Source organism: Ooceraea biroi, chromosome 11 (assembly GCF_003672135.1).
Source record: "Ooceraea biroi isolate clonal line C1 chromosome 11, Obir_v5.4, whole genome shotgun sequence".
NCBI lineage: Eukaryota > Metazoa > Arthropoda > Insecta > Hymenoptera > Formicidae > Ooceraea > Ooceraea biroi.
This window is the reverse complement of record NC_039516.1, coordinates 6,681,359-6,702,623: the sequence shown is the minus strand read 5'-3', so window position 1 is coordinate 6,702,623 and position 21,265 is coordinate 6,681,359. Positions and strand designations below refer to the sequence as shown.

At 38.3% G+C, this 21,265-nt stretch overlaps 3 protein-coding genes across 3 annotated transcripts; 1 reads left to right on the top strand and 2 right to left on the bottom strand.

The window, feature by feature from the left end:
- The first annotated feature begins 1,288 nt into the window (after positions 1 to 1,288).
- On the top strand, positions 1,289 to 7,356 carry LOC105275834. The gene is made up of 8 exons (XM_020030550.2): positions 1,289 to 1,499; positions 1,643 to 1,750; positions 2,708 to 3,580; positions 3,656 to 3,777; positions 3,850 to 4,008; positions 4,123 to 4,392; positions 4,573 to 4,824; positions 6,500 to 7,356. Exons 1-8 carry the CDS (start codon positions 1,394 to 1,396, stop codon positions 6,836 to 6,838), a joined length of 2,229 nt encoding a protein of 742 aa, XP_019886109.1. The 5' UTR covers positions 1,289 to 1,393; the 3' UTR covers positions 6,839 to 7,356.
- A 79-nt stretch (positions 7,357 to 7,435) lies between these two features.
- Positions 7,436 to 8,416, bottom strand: LOC105275833 (methyltransferase N6AMT1). The gene has a single exon (XM_011332972.3). The coding sequence runs from the start codon at positions 8,376 to 8,378 to the stop codon at positions 7,713 to 7,715; it is 666 nt and encodes a 221-aa protein (XP_011331274.1). The 5' UTR covers positions 8,379 to 8,416; the 3' UTR covers positions 7,436 to 7,712.
- A 30-nt stretch (positions 8,417 to 8,446) lies between these two features.
- Positions 8,447 to 18,499, bottom strand: LOC105275835 (peroxisomal membrane protein PMP34). Its single transcript, XM_026973624.1, has 10 exons — positions 17,918 to 18,499; positions 17,256 to 17,541; positions 17,111 to 17,171; positions 16,301 to 16,367; positions 15,945 to 16,090; positions 15,394 to 15,507; positions 14,423 to 14,670; positions 14,230 to 14,297; positions 8,908 to 9,066; positions 8,447 to 8,799 (listed from the first exon to the last, which is right to left on the bottom strand). Exons 2-10 carry the CDS (start codon positions 17,325 to 17,327, stop codon positions 8,478 to 8,480), a joined length of 1,257 nt encoding a protein of 418 aa, XP_026829425.1. The 5' UTR covers positions 17,328 to 17,541; positions 17,918 to 18,499; the 3' UTR covers positions 8,447 to 8,477.
- Positions 18,500 to 21,265: the final 2,766 nt, after the last annotated feature.

The window sequence follows — 21,265 nt, the reverse complement described above, 5'->3', positions numbered from 1 at the left end:
ATTATTAAATATTCAACTGTTATCTTGATCGATAATACCGTCAATTGCGACTCGTCCTTTTTACGTTTCCTCTCGAGAATCGTGATGTCATCTCCGTACGTATCTTCTATCTGCCATGAATGTGACGCTGTTTCACACGGGAGCGGAAAAGCACGCGGCTAAGTATGTGAGCGAAATCCGTGTAGAAAACTAGATTTACAATGGTTCCCTGCCGCTACAATATTAATGAAGACTACCGGAGCGTGGCTACTGCTTTTACGCGGAAGAAAACAACTCTACAACATCCGGATGACCAAAAATACAAGATGAAGCGCTCGTGAGCGTGTCCATAAATTATCTGCCAACTAGATGGCCTGGAATTATGAAGCGCACGAGACGGGAGATAGCACGATTACGTCGTTCGTAATCCGTCCTGACGAAACCGCCTGCTAACGCTCATCGTCGTACGTGAGAAGAAGAATAGAACAACAATAGAAACACGACGCCGACATCAAGTAATAAAAAGATCTTTAGCGATCGCGTTCCGAGATTAAAGACGAACGCCATCACTCGCACGCTAAATTTTCCGCTAAACCTCTGTTGAAATAATTGCGCGCGGTTTCGTTTCTTTTTTCTCCACGACGATTAATTTCGCCAGCAGGCCGAGAAGAGCGCGCCGGGATCTCGAAGGTCGCACGGCCAGCTGCGAATCGCCAGCTGGACAATTATCCGTACAGTCATCTCTTGCCGAAATAATCCTCGCTGTTAATCGCAGCCAGATGCGTACCTCGTTCGCGTGCGCGATTCGGAATCCTTGGAATATCCATCGGCAATTATGATTAGAAAACCGCCGAGGTATCCCCTTCGGCGATCCCGCTTTCGAAATTCGATGGAAACAGTCAGACTACAGGAATCGCTCTTTATGCAGCTCGCGCATTCCAACACGCACGCGAGGACCTTGAAGAGGTCTGACGCCTAAACGGACAGGTCTGTGCACATAACGTCGCGATTTTCATAACCGTCGAGGCTGCTTTTCGCGTCCCACACATGAAACATGGAAACCCAGACCTTGAGGAGAAATCGAGAGGCCTCGGCGCGCTCTTCTCTCGCACCTCTTCTCTTCACAATAAGTCATCTCGCCCGCGCGATGACGTCAACTGTCAAAAGCTACGATCACGGTCATGGATTTCATAATGATCACTTTCTACTTTCGACGAGGTTCGCCGCGTTCGCGTCTCATCATCCTCGGAATACATCTTCGTATTCACAGCCGTGTCGATGACACTTGACCCCCCGTGGCACGAGCGAGACGATTATTTTAACCGAAGAAATCCTACGTGAAATTGAGAGTACTGACACACCTGGCGATGAAGGATACTTCAATTATTGACCGATATAATTTTACAGGCGGAGGATGAGGCTCATCGCGGCGATCCTCGTCGTCGCCTTTTCGGCAGCTGTGACGGGCCAGGATCTCGGTGGCCATGCGCTCTTCGTGAGGACTCCAGATGCGGATGCCGGTAAGAAAAATGCAAAAGGACTCTAAGAGTCCTGCGATAGAGTCTGTACCATTGGCGGAGGAGAGAAAGAGAGGCGATACGATCTGTCACGTTGGTATATTCGTATAAACTTGATGACAAACGAATGGTTTGAAATTCATCAGCACGCTCGAGAGTCCAGCGGGCTGCTGCTCCAGCATCGCCGGCGGACGTGATGGCGCAAAATATCCTAGAGTGGATTCAGGGGATCTACCAGCAGGGCGCACGTAAAAGTAGGTTTCCGACTTTCAGCCGTCGAACAGGAAACGGCGCGATACGAAGCCGTCCCATCGCCACGCGCGAGTAACGAGTATTTCCTCTTTTTTCTTGCCCCCTCACGACAAGATCGAATCTAGCTATCTGACGCTGCGCGCTGATTTATAGACGATTCAGTGACGCTGATGATCAGAAGGATGCTACTCAACACGGATGTAAATTGCGATCCCGTGCGCAAAAGCTGCGAATATGGCGCAGCCCACGACGACGCACCGATTCAGACGCGCAAAATTATTAATCCATAACTCGCCGCGCTATTAATCAATCATTTTCTATCGTGATACTTGGACATCACCACGGAAGTCTTCTCACTCAATTCGAAACGCTGGGATTGGCTTTGATGCACGCTTGATCCGACCGACAGCAAATTGTTTTCACTTACAACACACAAACAAATCAACGCACTCTGTATTAACTTCTTCTGAGCGCACGTTCACATGACTTTCTTTACCTCTTTCTTTAAAAATTGTTTTTCAATTACAACTTTAATTGTTTTTCAATTAAAACAAGCAAACCAGTGTAGTTGTGAAATCTGTAAACTTGTGAGAAACCGATTGGTATTTGCGGAGTTTCCTTATTACAGCACCAGTAATAACTATAATATTAATACTAATAATAACTAAATTCCTGGCTATTCTCACTTTCAATTATTTTCTAATATTATTTATTTAATTCATTTTATTAATATAGCATTCTCACGAAAATAATTGTTATTTTGATTCACATACTTTTCGATTTATTTAATAAATTTCTATTGCAATTTATTAAAAAAATTCAATTAAATTGTCGCAAGAATTATTTTTCTGACAAATTACAGTTCCATAATTACAACTCTTTTGATCGTTGTCCCCGTTAGCTGGATAAAAATCACAAAGTGAATTCTCACTCTCGACAAGCCCACGAATTGCTTTCAGTTCGTCAACAGTCGGACTCGAACGCGTACTTGCCGCCATTCAGCACCCAGCGACCACCCGAGAAACCCCGGCCTTTCCAGCCAGCCACGAGCTACCCTTCGCCGAGTCAGAACGACGTGACGGGCTTCCCCGTCCAGAGACCATCATCACTCTACACCCCGCCGAACGCCGGTTACCCGGTATCCGGTCAACCCTCGTCTCCGCCGTTCTCCACGCCAAGACCGAGCTTCCCCAATAGCCAGCAACCCTCGTCGACGTACGTACCACAAAACTTCGGTTCCACGTCCTACAACCCTCGACCCAGTCAGCCATCGTACACCAATGCGGGTTCGTCGGCCTTCCCGCCGCTGAATCCGGAAACATCGTCCACTTATTTACCGCCGCAGCCTCCTTCTTATCCTTCAACCAGCTCGAGGCCACCCTTGCCCAGCTCGACGATCATCACGTCCGGCCTACCCTCGCCGGGTGGATTCTCGACCAGCGGCTTCCAGACTGGTGGCGGTGTCAGCAGCACTTCGGAGGGGTATCCCTCCGGGCCAAGCTCTGCGGGTGGTGGCGTTGGAACATTACGACCTCCGGTCACCGGTGGATATTCGCCGAGCGGTTTCCGTCCGTCATCGAACGGATATCCATCGGAACGACCAACTTCTGGCTTCCCAAGTCCGAGTGAGAGCGGCACTGGTGGTGGTGGCTATCCAAGCACCGGTTACCCGAGCGGGAGTTATCCATCCAGCACGACTTCTGGATATCCGTCCACCAAACCCGGCAGACCGTTCCCTCCCTTCACTACACCTACAACTGGTGAGACTGGCAGTGCCAGTGGAACTACCGGAGTTGAAACCGGAACCGGAATCGCGGAAGGAGGCACTGGAGGTACGTTGTTGTGAAGATAACATAATGCAGACGTACGCAGTGCAGGGGTGAATAATTTGCGTTTTCATCACCCAGCTGGCGACGAAGAACTCAAACATCCCCCGCATATTCATAGTCTTGATGTCATATGCAGTAAGACCATGATGACGATCAACATTGAGTTTAACCGCGCTTTTGACGGCGTTATCTATTCTAAGGTAAGCACTAATTGTAAGTAGAACAGTCTCTTGCAGTAAAACTTTTATCGATAATAATTTATTGAATTTTAGGGATATTACATGAATCCAGAATGCAGATACGTAGCACAAAATTCTGGCCAAACGAAGTATTCCTTCACCCTGAGTCTGGACTCGTGTGGAACTCAATTCATCAATGACTTCGAGGGTGAAGCTGGTCAGGCGTACTTGGAGAACGTCCTCGTATTACAGGTCAGCACCGAAATAATTAAATTTATTAGTCTTTGTATTTTCTAGAATTAATTTTGAAAGAAAAACCACGTGCTCATGACTACTAGATATTGATACCATTTCTCATTTCTTTAGAACGAACCGGGCATACAAGAAGTCTGGGACACAGTGCGAAGAGTGCGATGTCTCTGGGAAGGAAACATCAATAAGGCATTAACGGTTAATTTCTCAGTAGATATGCTGAATCAGGAAATCGTTACTTTCAGTGGCGATACGGCTACAGCAAAGTTGGATATACAAATCGGCAGAGGACCATTCGCACCTGCAGCAGACGGACTCGTAAAGATTGGCGAGACGATGACCTTAGTAGTGTCCGTGGAAGGCGATCCTGGTTTCGATCTTCAGGTATATGGATGTTGCATTTATAAATTATTTTATATTCAGTAGCAATTCATAGAATAAAATCTGACATGACAGAATAAATTATGCAAATATAATTTCTGATAGCATTATTGAAATAAACTTTCCAAAATGTGATTGTAAAAATACAGTTTAATGTAAAATTTATGTAAAATTATGTTTAAGGTGCGCGATTGTGTGGCGCGTGACGAAGCGTCAACCAATATGCTACAGCTTACTGACGAAAGAGGCTGCATTCTGAAACCCAAACTGTTCGGTGCCTTCCAAAAGACGAACGACACCGGGAATACAGGCGCTTCTATTATCGCCTATGCGTTCTTCCAAGCTTTCAAATTCCCCGACGTAATGGACCTATTCATCGAGTGTAACATCGAACTATGCAAAACAGATTGCGAGCCTTGCCCAGACGCGAATCAAGTAAGACTAAAAAAATTAAAACATTATAAAAATAATTGTTAATATAATAAGTTTTAAATGATTTATATGCTGGTCTTATCCGCTAAAAATGATATATGTATCCTGCGGCTACATCCTAAGATTAGAAATTTTTGAACATATATAAAAAGCTATAAATACACTCACTCCCAAAAAAAGCGGTACACTAAAATTTAGGGAAAAATTTATCAACCTTCAAATGATCATAACTTGGTAAATAATGAAGATAAAAATATGTTCAAAAATGCAAAATGAAGCTTCAAGTATCCACTTTAAGAATATTTGAATGGCAATTATGGTCGGCCATTTGTTTCAAAATGGCGGATGACAAAATGAGAGGATGCAAAAGTGATAACCGAAAGTCCGAGTTTGTGACGGTGCATGGCGTGAATTAGATATCGCAGCCTAATGGGACCAAATGCAAATGAAAATATAGAGTGTTATCTTTAAAATGCTTTTTACCGAGCTCGATGCGATCATTTTTCGTTGAGTTGTGCAACTTTAAAAAAGAAAACACTCTGTTAAGTAAATTTGGAGTATCTCAACAAAAAATGATCGCATCGAGCTTTGTAAAAAAGCGTTTTAAAGATAAAACTCTATACTTTTATATGCATTTAGTCCCATTGGGCTGCAATACCTACTTTACACCATGTGCCATCGCAAACTCGAATCTTCATTTATCAATTTCGCATGCTCTCCCTTTCCGCCATTTTAAAAAACTCGTCGTGCACAATTTCGGTTTAAATTGCGAAAAGTAGGGTTTCAAAGCTTTAAAACCGTTTTTGAAATTTTGTGCTAGGATAGTTAGGTACCGAGATATTCAATTTCGAATTTGCAATATCGTCGATTCAGCAAGGCCTAAGGAATTAGAAAACCCTGCGGTTCGTTTAGTTCTTTTATAATTCCAACTGCTACATTCATTATTCTTTATACTCCAAATCCTTCTTATGTGGTGTGTGCGCGCGCGTGTGTGTGTGTGTGTGTATGTGTATCACAAGGATGAGGACTCCGTGGTTCGTCAGTTCCACAGTAATTTAAGACTCCAAACCCTCCTTGTGGTGTGTGTGTGTGTGTGTGTGTGTGTGTGCGTGCGTGCGTGCGCGCGCGAGTGTTTTCTTTTTTAAAGTTGCACAACTCAACGAAAAATGATCGCATCGAGCTCGGTAAAAAGCATTTTAAAGATAACACTCTATATTTTCATTTGCATTTGGTCCCATTAGGCTGCGATATCTAATTCACGCCATGCACCGTCACAAACTCGGACTTTCGGTTATCACTTTTGCATCCTCTCATTTTGTCATCCGCCATTTTGAAACAAATGGCCGACCATAATTGCCATTCAAATATTCTTAAAGTGGATACTTGAAGCTTCATTTTGCATTTTTGAACATATTTTTTCTTCATTATTTATCAAGTTATGATCATTTGAAGGTTGGTAAATTTTTCCCTAAATTTTAGTGTACCGCTTTTTTGGGGAGTGAGTGTATTTCTGTATATCATTACAGAAAATTATTTTTATTTTAAAATAGATTGTTCTGAATTCTTGATTTTTTATTTCGAGGTAACTCTTTCTAAATTTATAATAAAGTATATATAAATCATTGCAATTCAATTTCACGCACGTTTTATGTATCATATTTGAAATCACTTCTTTCAGCAAATCGAGCCGGGTAGACGTCGTCGATCGGTGACATATTCACCACCTTTCAACACCTCGACAAATCCGGTTCTACTATCAGATCCGGTCCGCATCGGACGTGGTTTCAAAGTGATCATGCTAGACGATCTGAGCGCGGCGTCTAGCCAGATCCTCGAAAGTATGGAGGAGACCGCGATCGAAGCGATGACGAAGGTGAACAACGTTTGCATGAGCAACGGCGGATTTTACATGGCGTTCTCTCTCATGTTGAGCACGCTCTTCGTCGCGATCGTAAGTGCGGCTGTGCTGTACATTAAATTACAACGGATCCGTAGAACGAAGTGCGTAGATTCGTAGATATCGTCCACGGTATCCTTATCGTTACTCTCGCCAGGGAAGGAGTTGCGTAGCAAACAACAAACGCGTGCCAGTAATCAAATAAAACTTAGGCAGTAAGTGGCTCTTACCCTATCGCTTCACAAGCATGTAGTTGCGAAAAAAATTGAGGAACGGAGAGTCTTATAAAGAATATGGAAAATATTGTCGGCGCTAGTTGGAGAATTGCGACGGCTACGATTTTAATGTAGGCTCGTTGCTTCTATATGTTTAGAAGTAAATTTTGATACGCGCGTTGACTAAATGTAGTAAATTTGTTCTACCCAATGGTGGGAACAGGGGTGCAGCCATATTTTATGTATTACATTGCGAATATACTTAACAAACTATTCGTGCAGTCTCCGGACGACAATAGTGCTCACATTCTGCGTAATATTAAATACCGACACTGAGATATGGTATTTATTTGCATACTTTGATACCAGTAACGTAGACTTTAAGAACGTTATATAAAATAAATTATAATATTTGTAAAAAAGAGAATGTCTCATTTCACTTCTTGTCACCAAATAATGTTATATGATAGAAGTAAATTCTTCTTGAAGAAAAACGTTTAAATTTCGAATTATACATTTATTTCTAAATGATATATCATAATTATGATACATAATAAGGATTTACAGATAAACATAAAACGATAAAAGTAACGTTACAATTATTTACAAAAGATACAAAAACATGATTCATATAAATGCGACACATTCTATCTACAATCACCGGAAAAATTAATGGAATCTATGAAAATATACGCTCAATGAAATAATAGTATTTTTAATGTAATATTAGAAATTTATATAATATTAAAAATGTAGAAAGATACAAACTCCACGCATTATTACATTCCTGATGTTGGTTTCTCATTTATCTTGGTTTTACGAAACCGTAAAACGTACAAGTGCTCTCCCCTTACTTTCCGCTCGCAAACAATTTTACCGGACATATTCAATTTTTCGAAAGCACTTAAGATATATTCCGGATCGTTCTCTTTGATAACGACTAAGTAAAATAATCCCGCGTCTGATAGAATTTCAGGGATCTTGGCAAACACCTGCTCCATGACTTGCCTGCCACTTTTACCACCCGCCCACGTTTTGAACAGCAGTCTATCGTCCAGCATTTCCTCGTATCCCGTAACCACGTACGGTGGATTGAATAAAACAATGTCGAACGTACACCTAATCCGTATACAGTCTAACAAATTCATGTGAGCAACATCTACATCGACGCAGTTAAGTAGACTAGTTCTTCTCGTGACCCTGCACGCATCGGGATTTATATCAATCGCGAGGAAATGAGCGCTGCAATGTCTCCTCAATGCCATTGCCAGAGCCGTGATAACTATGCCGGAGCCACTACCTATCTCTAGACAGATCGCGGGTTTCATTCTTCGCAGAATCTCCAAATCTGCCTCCAAAGCATCGATTAAGAGATACGAATCCTCGGACGGCTCGTAGACCGTTTTGAGCTCCTCGTCCGATAGCTTGACTACTGGGGTCTCCATACTCGATAACAAATTGTACAACAATTGTTCGCGTCAAGAACAATGATTGTGGAATTTGGAAACAATATTGATTAGTATCACGATCAGCAACGTCAGAATTTACTGTTGCTTGTCAGTCGCAGCTGCGCCTTCAGCTGGCTGTTCCTTGTCCGGCTCAACATTAGCGCTGCCGTAAGAAGAACTACTGCTGTCTAACAGCGTCTTTCTCTTGGCGGTGCTCTTCTCGACCGCCTGATGCACCTTGTTCAATCGCTCCTGAGTGGTCTGCAGGATGTTGCTAACGATGGTGATCTTGTGCTTGGCGTTGATCAGCTTCTTTACGTAAGAGTCCGTCTCCAACGGGTACTGCAAGGCGTCGTTAACTCTCTGAAGTTCCTCCGTCAAGGACTCGATTCGCTGCTTCAGCTCTATCTGACATATTCTGCAAAGATAAAGACACGAGTTTCACTCGATTTTTCCCCCGATTGTTCAGTCTCGTCCACAATGTTTTGACAGGCGAATTCTGTCAAGCGCGACGGACAAACGTAACCTCGTAGCGCGAATCCTCTCGTCCAGTTGATCCACCGTAGGCTTCAGGAGGCTCATAAGACCTTCCGTTAACGCATCGCGCGTCGGATTCTCGCAGAAATCATCGATCTTGTCGTCAATGGATGTATTGTCACTCGCAGTGTCGACGTCCATCTCGCAACTGCCGTGTGAGGTTAGGCGCGTAGATACGGGGCGGCCATATTGGCGATTCTCGATATCTCGATACTCCGACACTTCGAGAATCGCAATCAGCCTCGTCGAGGCTTCGAATCCCGGTCACTTGTGGAGTCACGTCGTGATGTGCGGGTCGCGTTCGAATTATTCCGCGTTTATTCCGCGTTTATTCCGCGTTTATTCCGCGTTTTTTGTGAGTATTGCCGTTCGCAAGTGATTCTCGCGCGAGTAGAATCTCATAAAGTGTCGGGCGTTCGACGTAACGTAAATGGTTGCCGGTTGCGAGTCGCGATTTCCGTACCGCCGATCCGTCCTCTGCAGGCTAGTTCGCAGTTGACCGAAATCGCCGTATTTTAAGCTACTTTCCCTTCGAGGTGTGACAAGTATCCGATAATTGCACGGCATTATCATCAAATATCGATCAGGTACAGCAATTATATTCTTTTATTTAATGTAAAATGTCTCGAAATCACTCTTGACATGTTCGGGCCGTTCTGGATCATGTACTACAGTCCTGAGCACATTTGGAGTAATTTCTAAATGTTTTGTGTTATCTAAGATGCAATGTCATCGTCTGTAATTATTTAAGTCGATGTATATCAATGGAAAAAGAGAGATGGGGAAATAGATTTCGTTTGTAGGACGGTTAGAAAGCTCGCTGAATATTTTTGAGTTTTGTAATACAAGATGGCAGCACATCTAATCGTATAAATATTTCATCTTACTTGGTGTCGATTGATATTCGACTGCTGCAACAAAGGCTGGTAACTAAAAAGATAACTGAATTTTGCAACGATTAATTGTTATGTGACTTCCCTGGATAATTTGTTGTTGAATAATATTCTCGACACATTTTCACGAATTAAACAATTAATTAAATCCAGTTTCTAAAATTAACGATAAATGCAATATAATTTTCAAATATTCCGAAATACATGCACACATATATTTTTGCATAAAAGTTCTTAGAAAGTATAGTGCTCGTCATTTGTAAGAAAGAAAAGTCATTAAAATAGAAATTGTTTATCGTAAATCTGTCTACATGTTGCGAGTCATGTAACAATGGCATCACCGTTTTGCACGGAAGAAAACAAAGGGCCAGAAAACGATATCGAAAAAGACGTTGAAGAACGAGAAACTAGCCGTTCGAGGAATATTTATTCTCGCCGTGTCACTTGTTGCGGATGATTTTTTAACGTGACTTGTGACGTTCGATACTCCGTTATTCCTTCCAGCTCCTTTAACTTTGCTATAATTAATGCCGCTGTAATCCGACAACAAATTCGAGTCTTCGGTGCTGGCATCGACGAATTTACGATGTTTTATCGTTTTCCTATGCGTATAAAAATTATCGTTAATATCACATGTTATTATATAACATTATATGTAATTAAGATTAGTGCATAAATGTGATGAGTATAAAAATCAACAGTTTCTCGTATTTTGTGATGTTTTACTTCTACCATTTTCTCGCGCTTTCCACTTCGGGCGAACTCCAGGAATCGCTTTCCATACGTCGATCGGTATGATTCGCAGACATGTGTTTGTAATCGTTACACGCGTGCTTGTGATTGTTACACGATGGACATTTGCATTTTAATGCCAAGCTCTTTAGCAACGTGGCGGAACGTGGGTCATCGCCTGCGCCCGTAATAATCCGCGATTCCTTAGTCGGCGAGGCAGATAAATCTCCCTCGAGCTCTTCGTCAGCATCTATCTCTGAGCTTTTCTCGAGACACCAAAGATTGCTGAGCACAAATTTTTATTTATTTATGTCTTAAATTATTTTATACTTTTTTTATTTGTACTTTATTTTATTTATATTCTTATGTATCGTTTGCAAAGATGGTGACTGTGAACATATGCAAATAATTCCATCTTTTCAAACTTTTATCTTTTGTGTCTCACTTACGTCGGATTTTCGCGGACCGTTTGTAAAATCACAGCAGGTTTTAAGTTTTGACGGTATATCGCGTTTAAAACCTGCCTCTTTGGGCTATCTCCCAATTCGCTAAAATAGTATATGTGTTAATTTAAATATTGTTTTATATAAATGTGAGAATAAATCAGTATGATCATTCACTGATAAAATCATTCTAATAATCATGATTATCTTATTTTATATATGGATTATGTATAGATAGGAATATATACTAACGCATAACTTTCCTCTTCACTGCATGCAGTCGACAATCTTGCGCTTGTGAAGCGCTGAAATCTATTTTCCATTGGCAATTTTCTATCCTGTTAATTGTAATTATTTTAAGAGATATGTATTAACGAAGTAGATATTCTATATCAACAAATAAATATGTAGTACCGAACAAACACGAGATTCTTCATGTGTAGATAAAAGAGTATTAGGTTTTATACGTGGAATTTTGCTAGCCTTATCTTGCGACGCATAAAATCCTATATTTTTGTTCATTTTATTAAACATTTCTTTTTTATTCGAGCTTCTCACTTCTTCACGTGTAAGAGTAACTTCGTTCGTAAAGTTCTTATCATTAACTGCTATTTCTAACGCTTTTTGAACATTGTTTGAATACGTAAAATCCTTTAAAGTATCAAATAAATTAATCTAAAGTTGATAGGTCTAAAAGAAAAATTATATTGTGACGAACTTGGTGAAACTTGGGCGATGTTTCGCAACTTGCAGTAACAGCATCGAATTTTTTTCCACAATTTTCAATTGTTTGAGTAATTTCTGAGGAACGTATTTGTTTCTTCTTCGTTTCGCCATCATCGTATTGTGAACTGATCTTTGTAATTTTTTTCGTGTTTACCAAAGGTCTAAGAACAACACTTCTCTTCTTATTAATTACACTTGCTTTTCTGCGAGCACAAGAATTTCTTTTCTTAATTGACGTCGATAATCCAAGATTTGAGCACGAATTCTGCGTATCATTATCGATATTCGAGACATTCGGCCGGCTTATAAATGCCTCGTGATCGTAGGATACGGTTACAGGTTCTGGTTTCGAAGTATTATCCGCAGTAACTATCGGGCCAGTCGATATTTTGTCAACTGCATTTTCGCGTGTGCTGCAGCGCGATGATGGGTTCATCGTGTCTCCAGCATGACTGACGCTAAAATAATTTAGATTAAAACACGCACTACGATACTATGATAAAATAGAACGACTACTGAAAGTTAAAAATGTACATTTTGACACCGATAAGTAAATTAGTACATGTAAATTAGCAGTTTACATAAAAATGTCATTAGTATAGATAGTGTATACAAGAAAGTAGCGCAAGAAAATGCAAGTTTCTCTATGAATGCTCACTCAAAAGTCACAGACGTGCAATCGTTGGGCTGCGCCAGACGTTTAAATGACTTGCGTATTTTAAGTTTAGTCAGAAATTTTAATATCGCCTCCGATCTCTTGCGATCGATCTTGTGGGTGTAATCGCGATGTGTGATGACATTTACATGTTCCGCCTTCTCATCCTGCTGTTCCGCATTTGCCTGTCGCGTTTGTGGAGACGTCAAGTGATTCAATTTGTACCGAGATTGCGATTGCGAGTGACGTTGCGATTTTCGTGAATTCGCCAGTATCTCACGCGAGTGTGTTCACATTTTTCTTGGATATTCCTAATAATTCAATTGACGGATTTAACCAATTGACCATTCCTTCCTGACACGTTCTCATCAGGCTCAATGAAACCTCCAATTGCATGTTTCAACGCCAACTCGATTATCGATCTTGTCCAATTAATTTCTCAATGGCTATGTACAACGTGTTGCGTTTTATTTGATGAAAAAGTATACAGGACATGGTCATTAAATATCAATGAGATGTATAAGACGATATTTATAGTCCGTTTTTATATAATACTAGTACAACACAGGCGCGCGCTATTTTATTTTTCAATGTTAATAATGTTTTCGAATAATAATATTCATCTATTATTTATTAAAAAATTTTTCTTTTTCCGAGGAGTTCTGAGATGTTTATATTATTAATTGGCATATTGCCTAGAGTTCTCTGCTATTGAAAATACCGTAATCTCGGAAATGAAAAAGTTCTAGCCCGTAGCCCTATTCTAAAAAAGGCGTTAAAGGTGTTATTTATTTCATCATGTTTCATCAATACAAATTTGACAGAATTGACAGCTGTCGTTTTCACGTTCCTAAGAAATAATAAATTAATATAACCGCACTGACAGCCACTATGACATTCTGACATTTGCAACACAAAGTTCAAGTCACACGAATTTCGAGCCAAGCGAGAGAACCAATCAGCGTCGCGGAAAAGAGGCCTCAATATTCGATAAAAAAGAACTTCACGATGTTAACACGCCTTTTTTAGAATAGGAGGATTAAGATCGTTTTAAGTACGGATTTAGCAATTCATTGACTGCTCTGGATGAAGTCGTCACTATATATAACATTACATTCTGATTAATTATGTAAAAAAACTTTTATTAATTAATTTTTAATAAATTATTAATTAATAGGTTTTCAAGTAAGGCTAGCAAAAAAATATAGTAAACTTCTAGTAAAGTGTTATAATATTAATAAAGTTTTCTGGGCTAATAATAGTTTAAGAACATATGAAAAACACTTAAAACAATCTTATACATCAAATCTTAAAGTTGGACTATGAATATCAGTTACAATAATATTTACGTTTCTATTAATATTTATTGTATCAATAAATATCCATTCGATTAATATCATAATATTATATGACAATGATGGCTACAAAAAATAAAATAGAAGGTAAGAATTGACGTAAGTCCTTTCAGATTCTATTGTTTCATTTATAGCTGCATTACAGCAATTGTCATGAATTTATTATTCATAGAATTACAAGGGAGTTAATAACATGCATAAGGAATGTATGAAATTTTAAAAGACTGTAACGCTTAAGTTCACATTGTAATACCATTATTAGCTACGAAGCGTTATCTGAGGACAGGTTTATATAAAAGTATGCGGAAAACGAATCGCGCGATTTTTTCGTACGCCAAGAACATCAGAGCAGCTGTAAGAACAGTTTGCAACAGTTTGGCTTCCATTCCTCGATACAACCCGCTTATTCCATGTTTCCTGCAAAAGTCACATGTTCACGTTGCAGTTTACTCGTTCATTGAAGTTTTCTCGCACATTGCAACGATAAAAAAAATTATATGCACTTACTTCAGAATGTAGAATAATATTTGCAGTGTGCCTGCGTTCGGAGGTAGATTGGGAAATTTATGTCCATGCTGAAAGTATGATAATTAATTTACTAAACAAGTCACACACGACAATTTCCATTTAAATTTCGCGCTCTTTCGCAACATATTAGAGTCATCACTAAAGTAGCTGGAATTAAACGTATGATCGATACCCTCAATTTCGTTTGCACGAGCTGCAGAGGATACGTTAACGATGTGGCTATCGCTTTCGCTATCGCACCCATGGCGAAGAAAACCCATGCCGGCGGTTGAGCACCGCCAAAAGATACACCGACCTTTCTCTTGATGCTCTCGTACGTCATAAATTGGATAGCGGGATTCGCGACAAGCATCAGACTTGGCAACGTTCCTGCCCACAGTTTGTCCAAACCTTCATACTTCCATATGTGTTTAAGACCGTCTGTAAAGACGCAATGATGCAAGTTAGTTGCGCGATGGAATGCATTCTTAAATTTAAAATTTAAATGCGGTATTAAAGTAAATAATCTATAAATTGGAAAAGATTATGCGTTACGTACTATCTAATTGTTTTTTCAAAATCGTAAAAATTATTACCAGGAAATTGTGTTGTTTCCAGTGATGCAATATTTACGTGGCTTTTAATGAACATGTTAGCATTTTCGCTTCATGAAATAATTAACACGTCTGCATGCATAATATAAACGTAACGAGTACACAAGATCAAACCGATAATGGAATAATTATAAAAAAAGCAGCGGAGAAGAAAATATTGACTCATTTAATTATTCCCTACATTAATAACACCGTGCAATCTCGAGGTCATGGCTCTGCGAGCTAATTTATTCAGTCGCAATAATGTCGTGTCACGCCACGTATTGTATGTCGTAATCATTTTAAGTGATAAAGCAAATACATAGTGTACATGTAGTGATGCATATTCCACAAACGCACGTTAATATATACGGTGCATATATTGTCAGACATAGGATATGTACGTAATGCATTAATGTCGTCATGTGTGCAACGCGTCAATATTGTTTGAGATGTAAACGAGGCGTCAAATGCTATAATGCTGTTTTAGCTAAACCTGGTAATACCGAATGAAAATAGGTCATCATTTAAATGTGTATACACGTATTTTTTGACGGGACGTAAAACTTACCGTACAAAGTTGTGTATTCGTTGTTATTTCTTTCTGGCGTGACACCGATACCTCGCATCTTTAGTCTCGTGTTCACAACCCATAACGGTGTCGTGGTAAGAACGTTAATCACACCTGAAATTGATATGCATAAATATATTTGAGTTGTCTCAAGAATTTGCACCGGATGTTACATGCAACGTTCTTCTGAAAAAAGATTAAACTGAATTCTTCTTGGAAATTTTCCTTAGAAAGAATAATTTAAATAAATAGTATATTTTCACGTAATTTTTGAAAATGATTGTTAACATATAAAACATTTAATCTCAATATTTTAAATATAATTATGCATCTTCGTAATCTTTCATTCGAATGCCTTAAATCAAAATATGTATACAATGTAAAATATAATTTTCTCTCTCTGTTGATTTTATTTTAATTAATTTATATTTTTTTCTTGATTGTATCACATAAATTTAAGAATTCTCAAAGTTCTATTTATAAAGGAAAGATTGTGTTATGCGAAACACATGCTGGAATTTTAAGTTACTCTATCTAAAATAAGATAGTACCAGCAATCGACGCGATAAGTAAATCGCTGCCAGCCGTCTGACTCCTGCTTCGCAACTCTTTCAAGCCATGGAATGTGTAGAAATAAACGAAGTTACTCGCACACAGGCTCTGTAGAACGGGTACTATGCCTCTATACAACGTGTACCTTAAAGAAATCGTTAAGTTATACCAGTCACGTACGTGTAATAGTACAGAGTAAATAATTTCTTGCTCACGCGTTCGCGTACTCATGTCAGTTTGCCATTAACATAAAAAGCAATTTCTTCGGATGTCCATTGCGTCGTAATTTGTCAGTGTCACTCATTCGAGACGAGTTACGTGAATCGCTTCAAAAAGGTATTACATTTATACTTACGGTCCCTCTTTCGCAACGAGTTCTCGTATGGTCGCTAATGTATTTTTCGACTGGCGACCCTCCTCCACTAAGAAATAAAAGGAGCAAACCGGTCAGAATTATTATAGTGAATGAAAGTGCTACGAAATAGACGATGAGATGGATAAAGTAACCGTTATAGTGAATGAATAGCGTAATGTATCAACGGTATAGACTTCAACGATTCTTCGTGCAATATTTCTGCATGTTTCTATTTTCGTACATTTTATAACATTATAAAATGTTATAAAATGTACGAAATAAAATATTTTTATTTTTATTTAACATTTATATTTAAAACGAATATATTATAATGTTACATGTTTACATTTGAAATAATAAATAGTAAAAATATTTTGTAACATTTTATAATAACACGATTTTCTCTCTCTATATATATGTTAAATAACGAACAAAACATTCATTGTTCACTGTATCAAATTTTACATAAAAATTACGTGCTGTAGATCATAGCGTGCAATACAACACATAAATAAAGAGTATCAATAAAGAACGAGCAATCTCTGCGAGAAAGTTAACAGAAAAATCAAACAGCATAACCAATAATTAAAATCAGCAATAGGATTACAATTCAGAGAAATTTAATACATAATGCCAACTAGCTTGCATTGCACAAAGCATTAATATCGATGAAGTCACGAAAAGACAATAAATTAATTGTCAGAGAGTGACTTCGCATTTATTGCAAGCCAAGCAATCGCTGACGTCTCATTTGAATGCATTTGCTGCGAATTGATTTATCACGTGCTCGATATATGTGAATGTGCTTACATTGCAAACGACTTCGCACGGTATCCAACGGATAGAAGGCTGCCATCGCGACGACGCTACCCTAAAATGTCAAAATGTTGAATTATCGCTTTGCGGAGCGGGCTGCACGTGTAGAATTTCCAGCGTATGAGACATGTATACTCACTGCCGCACCGGATATTGCGTGCACCAGCGTGTCGTATGTAAAAACGTTTCTGTTGTGCCCGCCGCCACTCATTTTTGCAGTGCTCCGAAAGTGCGGTAGTTTAATAATTTATTATAAATTGCAGTATAAACTCTGCGGCTCGCTCGCTATCTCGAGGCGCTGCTGTAATCGCGGCTAGGCTAATGCGATTCAAACTATGCTGTGTATCGCATCGTTTACAAAGTATCTCGATCGATCGATCGTGGCGTTTATGACACACGTATTTATAGAGCACTCTGTGGCCGCCCTATACAAAAATTATATGAAAGAAACTGCATATTAAAGACGAGAGTAAATGTTTAACTTTTTTAAATCATAAATTTGTTTTTAAAATATCGATTCTATTCTAAACTGAGCATTCAATTAAATGTAAATTGGAAAATTACCAATTTCAATATTACGTCCTCCAATTTCAAATGAGAGACATCTAATTTATATTAATTAAGATTAAATAACATTTAAGGAGAAAAAATAACATTTTCTTCATTGTTTGAAATTAGTTTTCAAATTAGTTTTCAATCTTTAATTTTTATTTCTGATTTAATTCAGTTCTTTCATTTCTTTCCATAAATCAATTTGCTTTGCAACATCACGAACGTTCACAAAAGAGTATATCAATTTACCTATGTGTGGTCGCGTGGAGTGCGCATCCTTATCGTCATGGAATAGTCACTTGAGTTTAAAAAGATTCGCCACAAATTCAAGTAAAATTATGCCGGTACGAAAGTATCCTGATTTGACGTTTGTAGTCGTTTCACGCAAGTTTTCACAGATCTCTTTATTTCTAATTACTCATAAGTTTTAATCAGCTAATTGCACGATCATGCAGGCGAGCGTTTATTACCACTCGTACTCGCTGCGCGGCGAACGCGTTGACACTGCCGTGCGAGGATACCGAGCTAACTGTGCTTATATAAGAGGAAGTCCACAGCACAAGTCAATGTTGGCCTTCACGACTCTCGCTTACGTGGGCTTCACATTGATCGGCGTTGGGCTGCGATAGCAATACCCTGCACCGACTATCTACGCCCGAAAGTACGTTGTGTAAGCGATATTATCGAGGTCCGTTATCTTCACTAATCTAGGCGTTGTTGTCTGCGCGCGTTCACTCGTTCACGAGCAATATTTCGACGATATATTGCAACGATGTATCTCGTCGTTGTGAACTGGCTATGGCCACCGCGCAAATGGCCAACACGCGTGCGCTCTCGAGCGCGTCTAACAATAAGAGAGGAGAGGTCGATGTAGGCAATCGCGTGCATGCGCAGTAGCGAAGGGCTAACCCCCCCAGTGGTTAGTTATTCATCCCCCGGCGCTCCGAAATGGGGAAAAGGGTCAAACGCGATTTCGAAACGCGGAAATTACACGAAAATACGCCGCTTTTCGGTAACATGACGCTCATTTCATGCTTCAGATATTTATTTTGGTTGTACTTTATATAATTTATTAGTAAAAGATTCAGATTTAAAAGATGGGATTTAAAAGATGGGATTTTTTATTATCCTGATTTAGTTTGAGGTGCGTGGGAAAATCTTTGAAATGCCAATAAAAATTACAAACGTGCTTGGAGCATTCCGTTACTGCACGCTACTTTGAAACACGAAACTTGCAGAAAAATATGGATATGGTATTTCTTAATATAATAAACATGACACTTTATAATTTAAATATTTATTTTTATATTTATATACCATACTATTCATTTTTTAACGAGACATATATGAGGATTTCTAAAAGTTGAAGGATAATCAAATGATAAACTTGAGTAGTAAAAGAATATCGGAAACATTTTTATATAGCAATTTGTGATTTAGAAATATGTACAAATTTGGTACAACAATGTTCTTTTAACATGTATATGCAATAGAACAATTTTTTCAATTAAAGTAAACCGAATAACTTTATAGATGCATGATTAATAATTATTAGTACATTGAATGACATGAACGGTTTAAAATAAGGTTTTACATTCCATGATATTTTTCCACGTTACAAAACTAAATGTTTTTTCACATTGTAAAACTAGCTATATAAGTATATGAAAACAATTCATCAATAATTCATAAAATAAGAAGTTCTCACTTTTGCCAGAACTTATGTAAGCTACTTAAATTACATAATTATGTAATTAATTACATTAAATTACTTTTCTCTTCTATCAGATAATCTTATGTCACAGTAATTTTTTGTCATAGAAAAACTGACGCTACATGAGAAGAGTATAATAAGATTGTAAAACCAATATCGCCAATCGTATGTTGTAAAGGTGCAAATTGTATGGCGTATAGAGAGCTCTGGTGTGTCGCATCGTGTATCCGGAATGCTCCAAGTTCTCGTCAGAGTTTAATTAAACATTCCACGCCTGCGGAACGCGGATCCTGTAAAGTCGCGCCGTTCTAAGCCCAAACCGCTGTCAACGTGTGATGACTTTTTCAGAGATCTTTCGAGACTGATAAATGGAAAACTTTCAATTGTGAAAGCTGAATAATTATCTTAAATATTATTTTTATAAAACGTTTGCGACACATTTATATATTTCGAAATCAAATTCCTTCAAATAACCTGCAGCTATGGAAACCGGCAATTAGAATAAGATGAAATATAAATAATTACAATTAAATTATATTAATAATTAAAAATACATTTATTTTCAAAAAATATATATATAAAATCGAACTTTATTATCTTTTTCCACATGTCACTCAATCTTCTTACAGTGCTTGCCTCGTTGAAAATTGGTAAATATCAAGATAGAATATGTTTATATATATTTATTTATGATTATTAATTCTAAACTTTATAACATTATAAATGTTAGCTTTATTTAATATATTTTCTCTCAATTTTAATTTATAAAAATATGAATATGAGTGATAATTATTTTACGAAATTTGGTAATTATTTTATGAAAATTGATGATTTTCGATATTTTTGGCGTGGGGATAAAAAATCTTGAGACTTCCCTGACTGCCCTAACGCGCAATCTGATACACGCGACATACAGCATGTTATTATTTACAACGATAATCATGATCATGTGATGAAAACGTGGGTAGATAAGCAAAACTCCAGCCATGACACAAGAAAAACCGTAAACAGTAACGTAGGCAGTAAGTTGATTGATTAATTATAATTGAGATTTTTGACAATCATCTCTATCATGATTGGTCGATTCGTTTACTATTTACATCTTACATTTCCTTATGTCAAGGCTTTAAATCTTTCGTTAATAGCACTATTTCTTGAGACACGTTTAACAAGTATCAACAAACACTGAAATGCACTGAAATTTTTTACCGATTTAGATGTAATTTGCCCAACATTTTTTATTTGAGGACATGAAGTAATATACATAAATTACCAGATCGAGCGATTCATGCATTATTATTTAATGAGAAATAGCGATATATCCGCCGCTTATCAATGATTAATTTGAAATCAAAAGAATATTAAGTATGGATGGGTTTTACTGTGCGTTAAATATTTCGTGACAGAGTCTATTTCACATTCAGCGTCCGGGGTTTGTTTTTTTGCATCGATATATATGTATATTTAAAATCAGTCACTTTGTTGTTATACGCACAGTGACACTCGAGTGGAGATGTAGCGAGTCCATGCGTCACATTAACTCTCGAATCGCGATTGCGACAAATTCCCGAGAATGTTAAGCGCGATCAATCTCCATAATCAGAGATTATCAATATGTGCACACAATTAACTCCCGCGAATAACGGCATATAGACGTATCGACATGTTAGTTATTTCTCAAAGCAAATATTTCGCAAAGTTAATTAATTTGAAATATGAATTTCAATAACTGATGATAGAATAATATTATTTTTTCATTATTATGTTTTTAGGAGCGGCAAAGTAACTGGTAGTTTTTGCCTTAATGAAGAAATACGTGTACATCGCGAATACCATTCAATATTTTGCGCGGTATATATAGTTTCGTAAATAGCTTTTGTAAA

Excerpts from the sequence above, each read along its gene's own strand:
- LOC105275833 (XM_011332972.3), bottom strand. The coding sequence starts at position 8,378 with ATGGAGACCCCAGTAGTCAAGCTATCGGACGAGGAGCTCAAAACGGTC.
- LOC105275835 (XM_026973624.1), bottom strand. The coding sequence starts at position 17,327 with ATGAGTGGCGGCGGGCACAACAGAAACGTTTTTACATACGACACGCTG. Across the intron at positions 14,671-15,393 it reads CGAATACACAACTTTGTACG|ACGGTCTTAAACACATATGG; the intron begins GTAAGTTTTACG and ends GCGTCTTTACAG. Across the intron at positions 9,067-14,229 it reads ATATTATTCTACATTCTGAA|TTGCGAGATGGACGTCGACA; the intron begins GTAAGTGCATAT and ends CTCACACGGCAG.
- LOC105275834 (XM_020030550.2), top strand. The coding sequence starts at position 1,394 with ATGAGGCTCATCGCGGCGATCCTCGTCGTCGCCTTTTCGGCAGCTGTG. Across the intron at positions 3,778-3,849 it reads ACGGCGTTATCTATTCTAAG|GGATATTACATGAATCCAGA; the intron begins GTAAGCACTAAT and ends ATTGAATTTTAG. Across the intron at positions 4,009-4,122 it reads AGAACGTCCTCGTATTACAG|AACGAACCGGGCATACAAGA; the intron begins GTCAGCACCGAA and ends TCATTTCTTTAG.